Below are 15789 nucleotides of genomic sequence, written 5' to 3'. Positions count from 1 at the left end.
GTTTTAGAAATATTTTGGCATGGAGGATAGATGAAGACGGGTGTGATGAAGACAGGCTGACCAGTTGGGAGGCTATGATCAGCTGGACCAGCACAGTGGCTGTGAGCAGTCTTAGAGAGAGGGCAGGGGTAGATTTGAAAGAGACTGGTTTAAAGCAGCAAATTCAAAAGGAGCCACACTGAGGGGGTCGGGCATGCCATCTGTGTGAATGCTCCTATGGCAGGTGAGCGTTACAGAGCTGGTATCTGGAAAGGACCCAGAGTCAGCTGTAGAATGAGGTGGGCCCAGCAGGACCTGGTAGACTGGGCCTGGCTGGCAAATGAACCCTGGGGACGTAAGCATCGTGTTGTAGAATGGAATTTCATGGCAAGCACCAAATGGCAGAGATGAAGGACTTACACTCTTGAAAACAGGAAGGAAAGGATGGTTTGCCATGAGAAGGAAGCAGCACATTGTCATAATTGGTAAATGGTTGGGATGGAGAATTAAAAAACAAAACAAAACAAAACAAAAAACCCAGATCCTGAACCTTCTGTTTTAGAGCTCAGCAGTAGGAACTCTTATCTATCACTGCCAGAAAGGCCTTGGGAGCAGGAGTTTTATAGCCCCATTACTTTTCAGGTGACCATAACTACTCTTGAGAAGATCCTCTCGCTGAAGATTATATAAGTAGTTGTAATCTCAGTGATGTGGAAAAGCAGAAAGGTTAAGTTAGATAGGTTAGATTTGGTTTATCTCCTATAGGCCTTATGATTCTACCCTATAATGATTTCAGAGTGATTTTTGTTAAATATGATTTGCTGGAGGGAACTTTTAAATTTCTCATTTTATTTTTTTTAAAGATTTTGAGAGAGACAGAGAGAATGCACACAGGAGAGGGAGAGGGAGCAGCAGACTCCCCACTGAGTAGAGAGCCCTATGTGGGGCTTGATCCCGGGACCCTGAGATCATGACCTGAGTCGAAGGCAGACACTTAACCAACTAAACCACCCAGGCACCCCTCGACTTCTCATTTTAAATGACTGACTTCTTAGGTTAGAAGTACAACTAATGATTTAGAAGTCCACCCATCACAGAATCACATTACTGAAAAGCATCTTTCGGCTAACGTTTATCAAGCACATGCAAAAAGCCCTTGGCAAGATCAAGGTAGCTGAAGAAGGCAGAGCTGGCTCGTCCCCCACACATGTACAGTGTTTAGAAAGCACGATCAGTGTTAGAAAAGACAGTGTAAGTAAACTGCAACATGGAAGGAGGAGTTCACCAGACTGAGGAGAGCCCTGACGGAGGCAGGGAGAGTAGGGCCTTTGGTGTGTAGCTGCCGAAGGGAGCCCGGGAAGTAGGATGGCGAGGACAACCAGAGGCGCGGGGGGGGGGGGGGGGGGGGGGGGTGCGGCGTGCAGCACGAGAGCTGGGTGGGGGCCGCTGGACTGGAGAGTAAAATTTCTTCCAAACCCCCTGGTCCAAAGGATGCTTATATCGGGTACTAGAGCTTCTTGCAGGAGAGCCGCTGTAGGGCCCACGCTGTGGGAAGTGCCAAGGCCTTTGGATTTTGTCTGCTTCCGCTGCACAGCCCCCTCCTGGGCAGCAGAGGTGGTCACTGCCTTAGGGCACCCCTGCACTGACACAGGTTCTCTTCTCTTCCAGGAGATGCCAATAGACAAATTAGTGAATACAAATTTAAGCTTTCAAAAGCAGAACAGGATATAACCACATTGGAACAGAATGTAAGTACTTCTCAGTGCACTACCAAGTGATTTATGCCCCCTTTGAAACATGTCTGTTTCCTGCATCTGAGTGGCTAACTCCAGGAGTACCTAGGTTTCTCTGGGCTGCCTCCGCGGGGCGGGGGTGGGGGGGTGGGGGGGTGGGGCTGGGGTCTCTAGAAAAGCTCTGTATTAAAGTGGAGAAGGCAGCAGGAAAAACCTAGCAGGGCACTTTAGCCTTCTGTTGGCTGTCAAAACGTAGAAGGCTGTGGCTGTAATTCTGTTTTTTCCAGATAATTCAAGAGATTTCAGGAAGACAGTAGTTTGAAAATTCCTTATTGTACATTTCAGAAGGTCTAAAAGCTTTTCCATTTAGTCTCATCCTGCAGTGTTACTTTGGCACTTAATATGTTCATCATAAACTTAACATGGGAAATTGGCCCCATAATGACTCTCCAGCTGTAATCCTCTCTGGGGACATTTCTGGATCTATAAATAGCTGTCGGGTTCTGAGAGGCCCTATGACTCACTGTGAGGGGATGACTCGGGATCTGTAATGACGCGGTGTTTCCATCGTGGCTGCGAGAAAGGGGCTCCAGTGCCCATTAGCAGAGGCCCACGTTCTCTTGTTGACAGATCAGCCGGCTCGAGGGCCAGGTGCTGAGGTATAAGACGGCTGCCGAGAATGCCGAGAAAGTGGAGGACGAACTGAAGGCTGAAAAGAGGAAGCTCCAGCGGGAGGTACCTGCTTTTGCAGCCTCACATTCCTGAAAGAAAAGATTCTTTGTGGCCTGGGAAATTGAATCTTGGGTCCCATCTTAGGGGAGCTGCAGTGGAGTCTCTTACTCTTCTGTGTCAGTTTCTCACCTGTGCAATGACTTGCCATTTACTTTTATGAGACTAAGAAAAAGGATAATCTCCCTTGTGTTTTAGAGCCGGTCTGTTTTTCCATCTGCAGTCTGACCTGTGTTTGCTCAGTGTCCCTGTTGAGTCTCACTGGAAGAGAAACAAGGCCATGGGGTGGCCCAGCGCTTCTGTTTCCTTTTCTTGGGGGTGGGGGCGGCTGAAGTGACACTGGGTTTTGGGTGTGACCATGTGAGGTGACTAGGCTCTCCCTATCTGCAGTTACGAACAGCACTGGACAAGATTGAGGAGATGGAGATGACCAACAGCCACCTGGCCAAGCGGCTGGAGAAGATGAAGGCCAACAGGACTGCACTTCTGGCACAGCAGTAGGAGGCTGCCCTTCAGCTCGGGTGCTGCCCCTCAGGTCCCATCCGGACAGACTGACTCTTTGTCCAATGACACCGACCCCCTTCAGTACTGTTTGAGATTTGTCATTAAAATAGCCACCTTTGTATTTTATAATTTATGAGAGAATGAAACAGGTTTGAATCTTCATGAATGAACACTCTGGATTTCGTTTGTAGTTTGATTCTAGACTGAGAACTGGTCCGTGCTGTTTTTATTTTTTATGCCATAATTTTAGAATCAAGTTTACTCACCATTTTTCCCCAGCTGCCTCAGTGACTGGGCACTCGGAGGCCTTGGTACAGGTTCTGGAGGACAGCAACTCTGTGAGTGCCCAATGCGATAACGTGACTGGAGACCTCGGAAAACATAAGTGCCTTCTCCACGGTGCAATTCAGACTTCAGTCATCTCCAGCAGTCAAAAGACACTTACCCTTAATATCAGATAGCCTTTATATTTTAGTGAAGAAACAAGTTCACAGGTAGGGAATATATGTTTCACTCAAATTTCTATGTTTGGAGGAAAAGCCTTTTTTTGTAAAATATTTAAATTTATATAAGAAAATGTTAGAAAAAGATTTATGGGGAGTGTATATAAAACTTGCTTTATTGCATGTGGCCGGGGAAGTCCAAAGCCTTACACTCTTAAAGTAAGAGTAGGGCCCCTTCGTCTTCAACATCAGCCGTGCTGTGTCTCATGTAAAGTATCTCATCTGCTGCTGATCTGTGGAATGAAACCTCAGACGAGCCCGGTGGGGAGGGGGGCGGGCAGGAAGTGGGGGGAGGTCGGCCTGAAGACTCTATTAAATGCACCCTGTTGCTGACCACAGCTGGCTACTGACACATTCATTTTTGTTAGAGAAGGCTTCAAGACAAATCAAGGCAGCCACACCCACCCCTCTTATTTTCTCTCCCCTGCAAGGAGAAGGATCTGCAATATACAGCGTTTTAAGAACTTTGGTTTCATCTTTAAAGGCACCCAATTCAAGAGGCTTTCATCATCCAGCATGGCCACTTTGCAGGATGTGTTATTCTCTTTTGCCCTCAGAATCAAGGTGGTTTTATGGAGATGGTGGTTGTGGCTTCAGAACAAATGCTGGGGAAAGTCTAGTGAATTAATGTCTCCTTAGATAGATACATTAGACTTGAAACCAGATGCTAAAGCTAATCTGAATATGAAGAAGAGCTCTACAAAATACCCCCTTCTTCGGAACATTTAGCCTTTTAAAAAATATGAAAACCACTGTCCTGAATGGAAGAGATTTCCTATAAATTCTCTCTAGTCGTAGCAGCAGTCAGCCAAGCAGGAGCTGTGGGAGAGGCTGAGGATGTGGTCCTGTGAGCCAGCACACCATGGAGACCCCCTCCTGGCCCGGCCGCTCAGCCTATGCCCCGCTGGGCTCACGGAGCCTCTTGGAAGTTCTTTTGGAAGTTCTCTGTGGTAGAACCTGACTAGAACCTGACTTGCCCCTTTTGTGGTACAACAAATTTGTCTCTTCTGTTCCAGTCTCCAAACAGAATGGCTCCATGTGTTCATTAGGTAGAGTTCCCCATTCTTTTCTATGGAACCTTCTTCACAATCTGGATTTTACCTCAGTAACTGTAGGCGTTCCTCCTCGTGCTCACTGCACATTTCTGTTAACGCATGCTAGCGTTAAGGCAGCTCATTGTAATGGCACCTACAGCTTACGTTTGTGTTTTTATGTCATGGTCATTCTTCAGACAAGAATAACTACAACTTTATCTTAAGCTGGTAGTATTCACAGCCATTAAAAAGGGGGCTGAGTTAAAGTGCACACTAGTTACAGACTTGATAGGATTTTGTCTTCTTCCAAGTTTTTCATTACAAATAAATTAATTAGCTTTGGTTACTTAAGGTAGTAACAGATTATCAATTCAGCTTTCTCCATACTCTTTGTCACCAGAGCCTCTTGTATGTCCAGGATCTCTTTTCAAAGGCATGTGAATCAGCATAATTTGTATCACCTGATATTAGAAATGTACCAGAATACACAAAGAATCAAACCAAAGCAAGATCTATAGAATCTCAAGTCCTTTTTAGAATTCTTATCAGATGCCCAAAGGGCTTTCAAACTACTGGATTCTTCACCATAATGAGGTATACTGTAGCGGAAAATGGATCTAGAACACCTTTCAAGTGTGATGAAATTAAATAAGGAATCATGTCAGGACGCCTTGGACAATTTATTTCTGATTAGTCCATCAACTGTGAAAGAGTGCTTCTAGTGAGAAGGCAAACGGGAGTTTTCAACCGTAAGACCTATCCTTGTCAGGACACAGTGCAGGAACTGCATATCCCAGAGTCCACAAGTGACTGTGTTTAACACCTCTCGAAGACTTTGTACAGATCGGGCAGGTTAGCAAGCTGTAGGATATTTCCATCTTCTGTGAAATGTTTGGGAGGCAGAAGGTGTGAGCGGAAGGCTTTATAGACAATGTGTTCCACAGTCCACTTCCAGGGGTTTGCAGAGGAGCCGCATACTTCACTCTGGAAAAGACATGTGAGATGTCACAAGCCTCCCCGTTTACCCCTCTCACACCCCAGTGTTCATGGTTTCCTGACTGACGTGTACTAGGCCTGAAGTCCTGCTGGTTACAATGGGTTGTTTTACCTACTGCGGTTGAAACATCCTCTTAGGGATCCTACAGGCCTGACTGTGGGAGAGGAGATAAGGGGAAAAGAAGGCTGACTTTCTCCCGTGGAAACTTGGTTTCCATTCGGGAGGAAGTGTTGACTGTAGCAGGATCTAACAGTGTCTGATCCTGACTATGATGTTCACTGGCAGTAGTAGGAAGTGCATTCACTCAGGCCCTTTTTGTGTACAGCTAGCTAATCACAGGAATTCAGAGACAGCGAATTTAACTTCCTAAAGGTTGTGTGAGGGTTCATTCCAGTTCCGGGTGTTAATGTGCATCACCGCAGTACCTGCTGGCCCGAGAGGGTCGACTCCTCAGATATATACTGCTTCCGAATGGAGTAAAACATAGCACATTCTTTACTGAGGCTTTCAAAACATTCCTTCTCTTCATCCCAGTTCACCTGGTCCAAGGAGAGAATTTAATACCTCAACATAGGTACTTGCTTTAATAAACACATTTCATTCCAAGTGGAGTGGCCATTCCAACATGGCCAGCTCAGTTAACTTTTTAAATGTTAACTGTTTAGGCATTCAATTTGTAACCTGGAACTGCTGAATACTGCTGGGAGAGGTGGGGTGGGGGTGGGGCCTTCTGCTCTTTCATCCTTTTCATCTTCCTCATTCGACGTGAAGGTACAGCCCTGTGCCCTTGCCCTCCAGCCCACACACATGCACCCACACACTTAGGGATGGCTTGACCACTTGCCTCCGTGGCTAGTCGAAGAATGAAGATAGGCAGACCCTCTAAAGGGGGCACATAGTTGTCAATCAGCAGGGGTAATCCAATCAGGTTCCCTTCCTGTTTGTGGAGAAAAGGCCAGGACAGGGAAATCAGAAATACAATGTTAGAGTTGAATCCAGTTCCCTTTCCCCAGGGCTTCCTCCAGGTCTTGTCCTCATACCGGGCACTCTGGGTGAGTTGGTACCTGAGCAGTGCACTGGGGGCAGGAGAGCAGGGCACTTAAAGAGCTTTTTTGGGGCACTTGGGTGGCTCAGTTGGTTAAACACCTGCCGTCAGCTCAGGTTGTGATCCCAGGGTCCTGGGATCAAGCCTCATGTCGGGCTCCCTGCTCAGTGGGAGTTTACTTCTCCCCATCTTCCCTGCTCATGTTCTCTCTCTCTCAAATAAAATCTTAATAAAAAAAAAAAAAAAAAAAAAAAAGCTTTTTGTATTGACATGAGGCAAAACAACTTGTTCTTTCGCTATGTTCACCAACTAAAGAATACATCGAGATGAAAAGCCCCAAAGATTAAGGGATAAAAGGAAGAAACAAGGAAATCAAGTGGCTTGGCATCATCTCATTTGCTGTGGCCTGTAGGCACTATGGACTCCACTCTCCCGAGTCCTTCACCCCAGGCACAGGAATGGGCATGAATGGATATGAAAATATTTGTGTAACCGAGAAATGCAAATAGGGAGTGAAGACGTGAATGGATGTCACGTGCTGCTTCTAACTGGAGCGAACAACAGCCTTCTTGCCCTGATCTTGGATTATCTTAGAACTTGACTCCTATCTGAAGAATAAAACAAAGGCCTAAGAATGGCTGTCACACACCTCATCAATTTCCAGAGAGAAATAATCTGCGAGCATCTCAGCCTTCTTCTTCAGAAACTCAACAATGTACTCAGCAAGTCCTTCTTTGGGACCATCCTCCTCCGTCCAGCCGCTCTCGGGACTGTCCAGGGCGAGCATGGCCAGCTCAAACAGCGGTGCAGGCTCCTAGAACACAGGAAGTGATAACAGTGCATCCAAGTGATGCCTGAATTCCTGCCCATAAAACCACCACAGGTACACCTCGAAGGTACTGTGGGTCTGGTTCTAGACGACCATAGTAAAGGGGGCATCACAATATAGGGAGTCAAATGAATTTTTTGGTTTCCTAGTGCACATAAAAGTTAGGTTTACACACAAATACATACTAAAGTCTAGTTAGTGTATAATAGCATTAAATCTGAAAAAAACCTTAACTAAAAAAAAAATATTGTGAAAAAAATGCTAACATTTGAGCTTCCAGTGAATTATAATCACTGATCACAGTTTGTATTATACACAAATGCAATAATAAAAAGGACTGAACTATTGCCAGAATTACCAAAATTATGACACAGAAACATGAATTGAACAAATGCTGTTGGGAAAATGGTGCCAACCCTACCTAGGTGTAGGGTTACCACACACCTTGAATTTGTAAAAATGCGATGTCTGTGAAGTACAATGAAGTGAATAACCACAAAACCATGATCATGACAGTAAGTGAGAAACCCCAAATCTAACACTCAATCCCCATCTCCCATAAAGAAAAACCCTGAAAATCCACAAAAAAAACCTTTTCCTCCTCTCATTGGTCACCATTTCAATAGAGAGGATGTGACAGCCTGCTGAATGGGTGGGAAGCACGAGGCTGTGTGGAGGCATTTCCCCTCTGTGCGGCTCTAAGGACTCCACTTACTTTCATATTTCTACTGCCTCACTGATAACTAAAGCAAGGGGAAGGGAGAATAAATGTCATTTCAGGTAAACCATCTGATAAGGAAGAAGACTGAAATATATAGTTAAAAATAAGATGCCTAAATTTTCTTCCATTTCTCCCCTTCTGATGTTGCTGTGGTCATACAGTTTACTTTTACACATGTTATAAACACACAGAACACTGTTACTATTTTTTCATAATAAGAGAGGAGTCCATGAAAAGACCCGACAATTTAAATGTTTGTGCACTCCGTACTAGAGCTTTTAAATCTATGAAGGATCAAACCAGTGGACCTGGCAAAGAGAAAAAGACAAATTCACAATTATAGTCCGAGGTTTCAATACCATCCTTTCAAAAAAATACACTGGACCAAGGAGAAAATCAAGGTACAGAAGATCAGAGCATCACTGTTAACTTACTGTACTTGCCACTCAAAGAATACTCCACTTAACCAGACCAGAACACAAATTCATTTCAAGTGTGCATGGATTCTTTACCAGCACAAACCATGCTCTAGGCCATAAGACAATCTCAGTAACGTTAAAGGATTTAAGTATATTCTCTGATCAAAATGGAATTTAATTAGAAATCAATAGCAGATATCCAGAAGATCTCCCAAGTAACTGGAAACAATATACCTCTCAATAACCTGTAGAGCAAAGAAGAAATAAAGAAGGATATAAAATATTTTGAACTGGATGAAAACGAAAACTTATCAAAATTTGTGGGGAGCTGCTAAGACAAGACTCAGCAGAAATTTATTAGCACTAAGCACCTGTATTAGAAAAGGAGAAAGAGGAGGGAGGGGCAAGATGGCGGAAGAGTCGGGTCCCCAAATCTCCTGTCCCAACCAAATTACCTAGACAGCCTTCAGATCATCCTGAAAATCTACGAATTCGGCCTGAGATTTAAAGAGAGAACAGCTGAAACGCTACAGTGAAAAGAGTTCACGCTTCTATCAAGGTAGGAAGACCGGGGGGGGGGGGGGGGGGGGGGGGGGGAATAAAGAAACAAAGGCCTCCAAGAGGGAGGGGCCCGGCGAGGAGCAGGGCTAAGGCCGGGGCGAGTGTCCCCAGGACAGGAGAGCCCCGTCCCGGAGAAGCAGGAGCTGCACCGACCTTCCCGGGCGGAAAGGGGCTCGCAGGGAGTTGGAGCAGGACCCCAGGAGGGTGGGGATGCCCTTAGGCTCCCTGGGACACTAACAGACGCCTGCGCCCTGGGGAGAGTGCGCCGAGCTCCCTAAGGACTCGACCCGGGAGCAGCTTGGAAAGGCTCGGGTGGTGGCTCCACGGAGAGGGGGCTGCGCAGCCCTGGGAGCAGAACGGAGGTAGCTCCAGCAGAGGAAGAGGCTCCACGCGGAGGGGGCTACGCGGCCCCCCGGGAGCAGCTCCGAGGGGCTCGGGCGGCAGCTCCGCAGAGAAGGGGCTGCCTGGCCAGGAGCGCAGGCCCCAGAGCACAGGGCGCCGGGGACACAGCCCAGGATCCGGCCTCCCCCTGGGACACGCAGAGGCCAGGAGGGCCCAGGACAGCAAGGACGCTCCTGCCCCGAGCTGAGCAGATCAGCGCGCTGCCTGGAGCCTCCAGGCCCTGCAGGCTGAGAGCTCTGGAGTTACTGCAGGGGCTGAATCCAGGTTTCCAGAGCTGAGGCAGCCACTGGGGTTGTTCCTCCTGGGGCCTTAAGGGGTAAACAACCCCCACTGAGCACCAGGCAGGGGCTGAGCAGCTCCCCCAACTGCTAACACCTGAAAATCAGCACAACGGGCCCCTCCCCCAGAAGACCAGCTAGACGGACAAGTTCCAGGGGAAGCCAAGGGACTTAAAGTATACAGAATCAGAAGGTACTCCCCCGTGCTGTTTTTTTTCTTTTTTTTGCTTTTTGATTTCTGTTTGCTTCCCCCACCTTTTTTTCCCTCTCTTTCTTTTTCTTCTCTCTTTTTTTTTCTTCCTTTTTTCTCTTTTCTTTCCTTCTTTCTCTCCTCTCTTTTTCTCCTTTTCCCAATACAACTTGTTTTTGGCCACTCTGCACTGAGCAAAATGACTAGAAGGAAAACCTCACCTCAAAAGAAAGAATCAGAAACAGTCCTCTCTCCCACAGAGTTACAAAATCTGGATTACAATTCAATGTCAGAAAGCCAATTCAGAAGCACTATTATAAAGCTACTGGTGGCTCTAGAAAAAAGCATAAAGGACTCAAGAGACTTCATGATTGCAGAATTTAGAGCTAATCAGGCAGAAATTAAAAATCAACTGAATGAGATGCAATCCAAACTAGAAGTCCTAATGACGAGGGTTAACGAGGTGGAAGAACGAGTGAGTGACATAGAAGACAAGTTGATGGCAAAGAGGGAAACTGAGGAAAAAAGAGACAATTAAAAGACCATGAGGATAGATTAAGGGAAATAAATGACAGCCTGAGGAAGAAAAACCTACGTTTAATTGGGGTTCCCGAGGGTGCCGAAAGGGCCAGAGGGCCAGAATATGTATTTGAACAAATCATAGCTGAAAACTTTCCTAATCTGGGAAGGGAAACAGGCATTCAGATCCAGGAAATAGAGAGATCCACCCTAAAATCAATACAAACCTTTCAACACCTCGACATTTAATAGTGAAGCTTGCAAATCCCAAAATAAAGAGAAGATCCTTAAAGCAGCAAGAGACAAGAAATCCCTGACTTTTATGGGGAGGAGTATTAGGGTAACAGCAGACCTCTCCACAGAGACCTGGCAGGCCAGAAAGGGCTGGCAGGATATATTCAGGGTCCTAAAGGAGAAGAACATGCAACCAAGAATACTTTATCCAGCAAGGCTCTCATTCAAAATGGAAGGAGAGATAAAGAGCTTCCAACACAGGCAGGAACTGGAAGAATATGTGACCTCCAAACCAGCTCTGCAAGAAATTTTAAGGGGGACTCTCAAAATTCCCCTTTAAGAAGAAGTTCAGTGGAACAATCCACAAAAACAGGAACTTCAGTTCATGATGACACTAAACTCATACCTTTCAATAGTAACTCTGAACGTGAACAGCTTAATGACCCCATCAAAGGCACAGGGTTTCAGACTGGATAAAAAAGCAGGACCCATCTATTTGCTGTCTACAAGAGACTCGTTTTAGACACAAGGACACCTACAGCCTGAAAATAAAAGGTTGGAGAACCATTTACCATTCAAATGGTCCTCAAAAGAAAGCAGGGGTAGCCATCCTTATATCAAATAAACTAAAATTTACCCTGAAGACTGTAGTGAGAGATGAAGAGGGACACTATCTCATACTTAAAGGATCTATCCAACAAGAGGCCTTAACAATCCTCAATATATATGCCCCGAATGTGGGAGCTGCCAAATATATCAATCAATTAATAACCAAAGTTAAGACATACTTAAATAATAATACACTTATACTTGGTGACTTCAATCTAGCGCTTTCTACACTCGATAGGTCTTCTAAGCACAACATCTCCAAAGAAATGAGAGCTTTAAATGATACCCTGGACCAGATGGGATTTCACAGATATCTACAGAACTTTACATCCAAACTCAACTGAATACACATTCTTCTCAAGTGCACATGGAACTTTCTCCAGAATAGACCATATACTGAGTCACAAATCAGGTCTTAACCGATACCAAAAGATTGGGATGGTCCCCTGCATATTCTCAGACCATAATGCCTTGAAATTATAACTAAATCACAACAAGAAGTTTGGAAGGACCTCAAACACGTGGAGGTTAAGGACCATCCTGCTAAAAGATGAAAGGGTCAACCAGGAAATTAAGGAAGAATTAAAAGGATTCATGGAAACTAATGAGAATGAAGATACAACCGTTCAAAATCTTTGGGATGCAGCAAAAGCAGTCCGGAGTCCGATGTATACATCGCAATACAAGCATCCATTCAAAAACTGGAAAGAACTCAAATACAAAAGCTAACCTTACACATAAAGGAGCTAGAGAAAAAACAGCAGATGGACCCTACGCCCAGGAGAAGAAGAGAGTTAATAAAGATTCGAGCAGAACTCAACGAAATCGAGACCAGAAGAACTGTGGAACAGATCAACAGAACCAGGAGTTGGTTCTTTGAAAGAATTAATGAGATAGATAAACCATTAGCCAGCCTTATTAAAAAGAAGAGAGAGGAGACTCAAATTAATAAAATCATGAATGAGAAAGGAGAGATCACTACCAACACCAAGGAAATACAAACGATTTTAAAACATATTATGAACAGCTATACGCCAATAAATTAGGCAATCTAGAAGGAATGGACGCATTCCTGGGAAGCCACAAACTACCAAAACTGGAACAGGAATAAATAGAAAAACCTAAACAGGCCAACAACCAGGGAGGAAATTGAAGCAGTCATCAAAAACCTCCCAAGACACAAGAGTCCAGGGCCAGATGGCTTCCCTGGGGAATTCTATCAAACATTTAAAGAAGAAACCATACCTATTCTACTAAAGCTGTTTGGAAAGATAGAAAGAGATGGAGTACTTCCAAATTCGTTCTATGAGGCCAGCATCACCTTAATTCCAAAACCAGACAAAGACCCCACCAAAAAGGAGAATTACAGACCAATATCCTGATGAACATGGATGCAAAAATTCTCAACAAGATACTAGCCAATAGGATCCAACAATACATTAAGAAAATTATTCACCATGACCAAGTAGGATTTATCCCCGGGGTGCAAGGCTGGTTCAACACTCGTAAAACAATCAATGTGATTCATCATATCAGCAAGAGAAAAACCAAGAACCATATGATCCTCCCATTGGATGCAGAGAAAGCATTTGACAAAATACAGCATCCATTCCTGATCAAAACTCTTCAGAGTGTAGGGATAGAGGGAACATTCCTCGACATCTTAAAAGCCATCTATGAAAAGCCCACAGCAAATATCATTCTCAATGGGGAAGCACTGGGAGCCTTTCCCCTAAGATCAGGAACAAGACAGGGATGTCCACTCTCACCACTGCTATTCAACATAGTACTGGAAGTCCTAGCCTCAGCAATCAGACAACAAAAAGACATTAAAGGCATTCAAATTGGCAAAGAAGAAGTCAAACTCTCCCTCTTCGCCGATGACATGATACTGTACATAGAAAACCCAAAAGCCTCCACCCCCAGATTGCTAGAACTCATACAGTAATTTGGCAGTGTAGCAGGATACAAAATCAATGACCAGATGTCAGTGGCATTTCTATACACTAACAATGAGACTGAAGAAAGAAAAATTAAGGAGTCAATCCCATTTGCAATTGCACCCAAAAGCATAAGATACCTAGGAATAAACCTAACCAAAGAGGTAAAGGATCTATACCCTAAAAACTATAGAACACTTCTGAAAGAAATTGAGGAAGACACAAAGAGATGGAAAAATATTCCATGCTCATGGATTGGCAGAATTAATACTGTGAAAATGTCAATGTTACCCAGGGCAATTTACACGTTTAATGCAATCCCTATCAAAATACCATGGACTTTCTTCAGAGAGTTAGAACAAATTATTTTAAGATTTGTGTGCAATCAGAAAAGACCCCGAATAGCCAGGGGAATTTAAAAAAAAAAAAAAACCGTATCTGGGGGCATCACAATGCCAGATTTCAGGTTGTACTACAAAGCTGTGGTCATCAAGACAGTGTGGTACTGGCACAAAAACAGACACATAGATTAATGGAACAGAACAGAGAACCCAGAAGTGGACCCTCAACTTTATGGTCAACTAATATTCGATAAAGGAGGAAAGACTATCCACTGGAAGAAAGACAGTCTCTTCAATAAATGGTGCTGGGAAAAGGGACATCCACGTGCAGAAGAATGAAACTAGACCACTCTCTTTCACCATACACAAAGATAAACTCAAAATGGATGAAAGATCTAAATGTGAGACAAGATTCCATCAAAATCCTAGAGGAGAACACAGGCAACACCCTTTTTGAACTCAGCCACAGTAACTTCTTGCAAGATACATCCACGAAGGCAAAAGAAACAAAAGCAAAACTGAACTATTGCGACTTCATCAAGATAAGAAGCTTTTGCACAGCAAAGGATACAGTCAACAAAGCTAAAAGACAACCTACAGAATGGGAGAAGCTATTTGCAAATGACGTATCAGATAAAGGGCTAGTTTCCAAGATCTATAAAGAACTTCTTAAACTCAACACCAAAGAAACAAACAATCCAATCATGAAATGAGCAAAAGACATGAACAGAAATCTCACAGAGGAAGACATAGACATGGCCAACATGCACATGAGAAAATGCTCTGCATCACTTGCCATCAGGGAAATACAAATCAAAACCACAATGAGATCCCACCTCACCCCAGTGAGAATGGGGCAAATTAACAAGGCAGGAAACCACAAATGTTGGAGAGGATGTGGAGAAAAGGGAACCCTCATACACTGTTGGTGGGAATGTGAACTGGTGCAGCCACTCTGGAAAACTGTGTGGAGGTTCCTCAAACAGTTAAAAATAGACCTGCCCTACGACCCAGCAATTGCACTGTTGGGGATTTACCCCAAAGATACAGATGCAATGAAATGCCGGGACACCTGCACCCCAATGTTTCTAGCAGCAATGTCCACAATAGCCAAACGGTGTCCATCGGAAGATGAATGGATAAAAAAGATGTGGTCTATGTATACAATGGAATATTCCTCAGCCATTAGAAATGACAAATCCCCACCATTTGCTTCAACGTGGATGGAACTGGAGGGTATTATGCTGAGTGAAGTAAGTCAATTGGAGAAGGACAAACATTATATGTTCTCATTCATTTGGGGAATATAAATAATGGTGAAAGGGAATAGAAGGGAAGGGAGAAGAAATGGATAGGAAATATCAGAAAAGGAGACAGAACATGAAGACTCCTAACTCTGGGAAATGAACTAGGGGTGGTGGAAGGGGAGGAGGGCGGGGGGTGGCGGTGACTGGGTGGCAGGCACTGAGGGGGGCACTTGACAGGATGAGCACTGGCTGTTATTCTGTATGTTGGCAAATTGAACACCAATAAAAAATAAATTTATTAAAAAAAAAAGAAAAGAAGAAAAATGTCAAAAGGTGATCTCAGCTTCCACCTTAAGAAATTTGAAACAAAAGAGTAAATTAAACCCAAAATAAATAGAAAAGAAGTAATAAAGATCAGAGTAAATATCAATGAGATAAAAAACAGAAAAAGAATAGAGAGAAATCTATGAAACCAAAAGTCGGTTCTTTTGAGATCAATAAAACTGGTAAACGTCTAGCCAGACTGATTAGGTTAAAATGAGAGGATACACATTGCCAATATTAGGAATGAGAGAGAATCTAAACATTAAAAGAATTATGAAAAATATTATGAACAATTTCATGCCAATAAATGTGAAAACTTTAATGGACAAATTCCTTGAAAGAAACCAAACCAAAGCTCTATCGAGAGGAAAAAGATAACCTGAATTAGTTATTTGTGAAAGAAACTGAATTTGTAATTAAAAACCTTCTCATAGGAAATCTCCAGGCCCCGATGGCTTCATTCACTGATGAATTCTACCAGACATTTAGGAAATAAACACTAGTTCTACACAAACTCTTTCAGAAGATGGAAGAGTAGAGGATACCTCCCAACTCATTCTATGAAGCCAGCATTACGCTAATACCAAAACCAGACAAAGACTACAAGGAAAAAAAAGGAGTATCCTTCACAAACATAAATGTAGCAAGTGT

At 44.0% G+C, this 15789-nt stretch overlaps 2 protein-coding genes across 32 annotated transcripts in view; one reads left to right on the top strand and one right to left on the bottom strand.

The window, feature by feature from the left end:
- The window catches only part of LRRFIP2 (LRR binding FLII interacting protein 2), a 108325-nt gene extending 104790 nt beyond the window's left edge, over nucleotides 1–3535 (top strand). For all 27 annotated transcript variants that reach the window (XM_038570377.1, XM_038570400.1, XM_038570398.1 and 24 more), the window contains 3 exons: nucleotides 1648–1727; nucleotides 2343–2447; nucleotides 2832–3535. In XM_038570377.1, the coding sequence (XP_038426305.1) occupies nucleotides 1648–1727; nucleotides 2343–2447; nucleotides 2832–2942 (296 nt within the window). In that variant the 3' untranslated portion in view covers nucleotides 2943–3535. The remainder of the gene's footprint in view (nucleotides 1–1647; nucleotides 1728–2342; nucleotides 2448–2831) is intronic.
- A 1608-nt stretch (nucleotides 3536–5143) lies between these two features.
- Nucleotides 5144–15789, bottom strand: part of MLH1 (mutL homolog 1) — a 49038-nt gene continuing 38392 nt past the window's right edge. For all 5 annotated transcript variants that reach the window (XM_038570370.1, XM_038570372.1, XM_038570374.1 and 2 more), the window contains exons 16-19: nucleotides 7174–7338; nucleotides 6324–6416; nucleotides 5905–6018; nucleotides 5144–5466 (exon numbers count right to left, since the gene is read on the bottom strand). In XM_038570370.1, coding sequence (XP_038426298.1) covers nucleotides 5299–5466; nucleotides 5905–6018; nucleotides 6324–6416; nucleotides 7174–7338 — 540 coding nt within the window. In that variant the 3' untranslated portion in view covers nucleotides 5144–5298. The remainder of the gene's footprint in view (nucleotides 5467–5904; nucleotides 6019–6323; nucleotides 6417–7173; nucleotides 7339–15789) is intronic.

The sequence above is a fragment of the Canis lupus genome, chromosome 23, assembly GCF_011100685.1.
Source record: "Canis lupus familiaris isolate Mischka breed German Shepherd chromosome 23, alternate assembly UU_Cfam_GSD_1.0, whole genome shotgun sequence".
Classification (NCBI taxonomy): Eukaryota; Metazoa; Chordata; class Mammalia; order Carnivora; family Canidae; genus Canis; species Canis lupus.
Note: the sequence above shows the minus strand (reverse complement) of the source record. Positions and strands in the feature narration are given on the sequence as shown.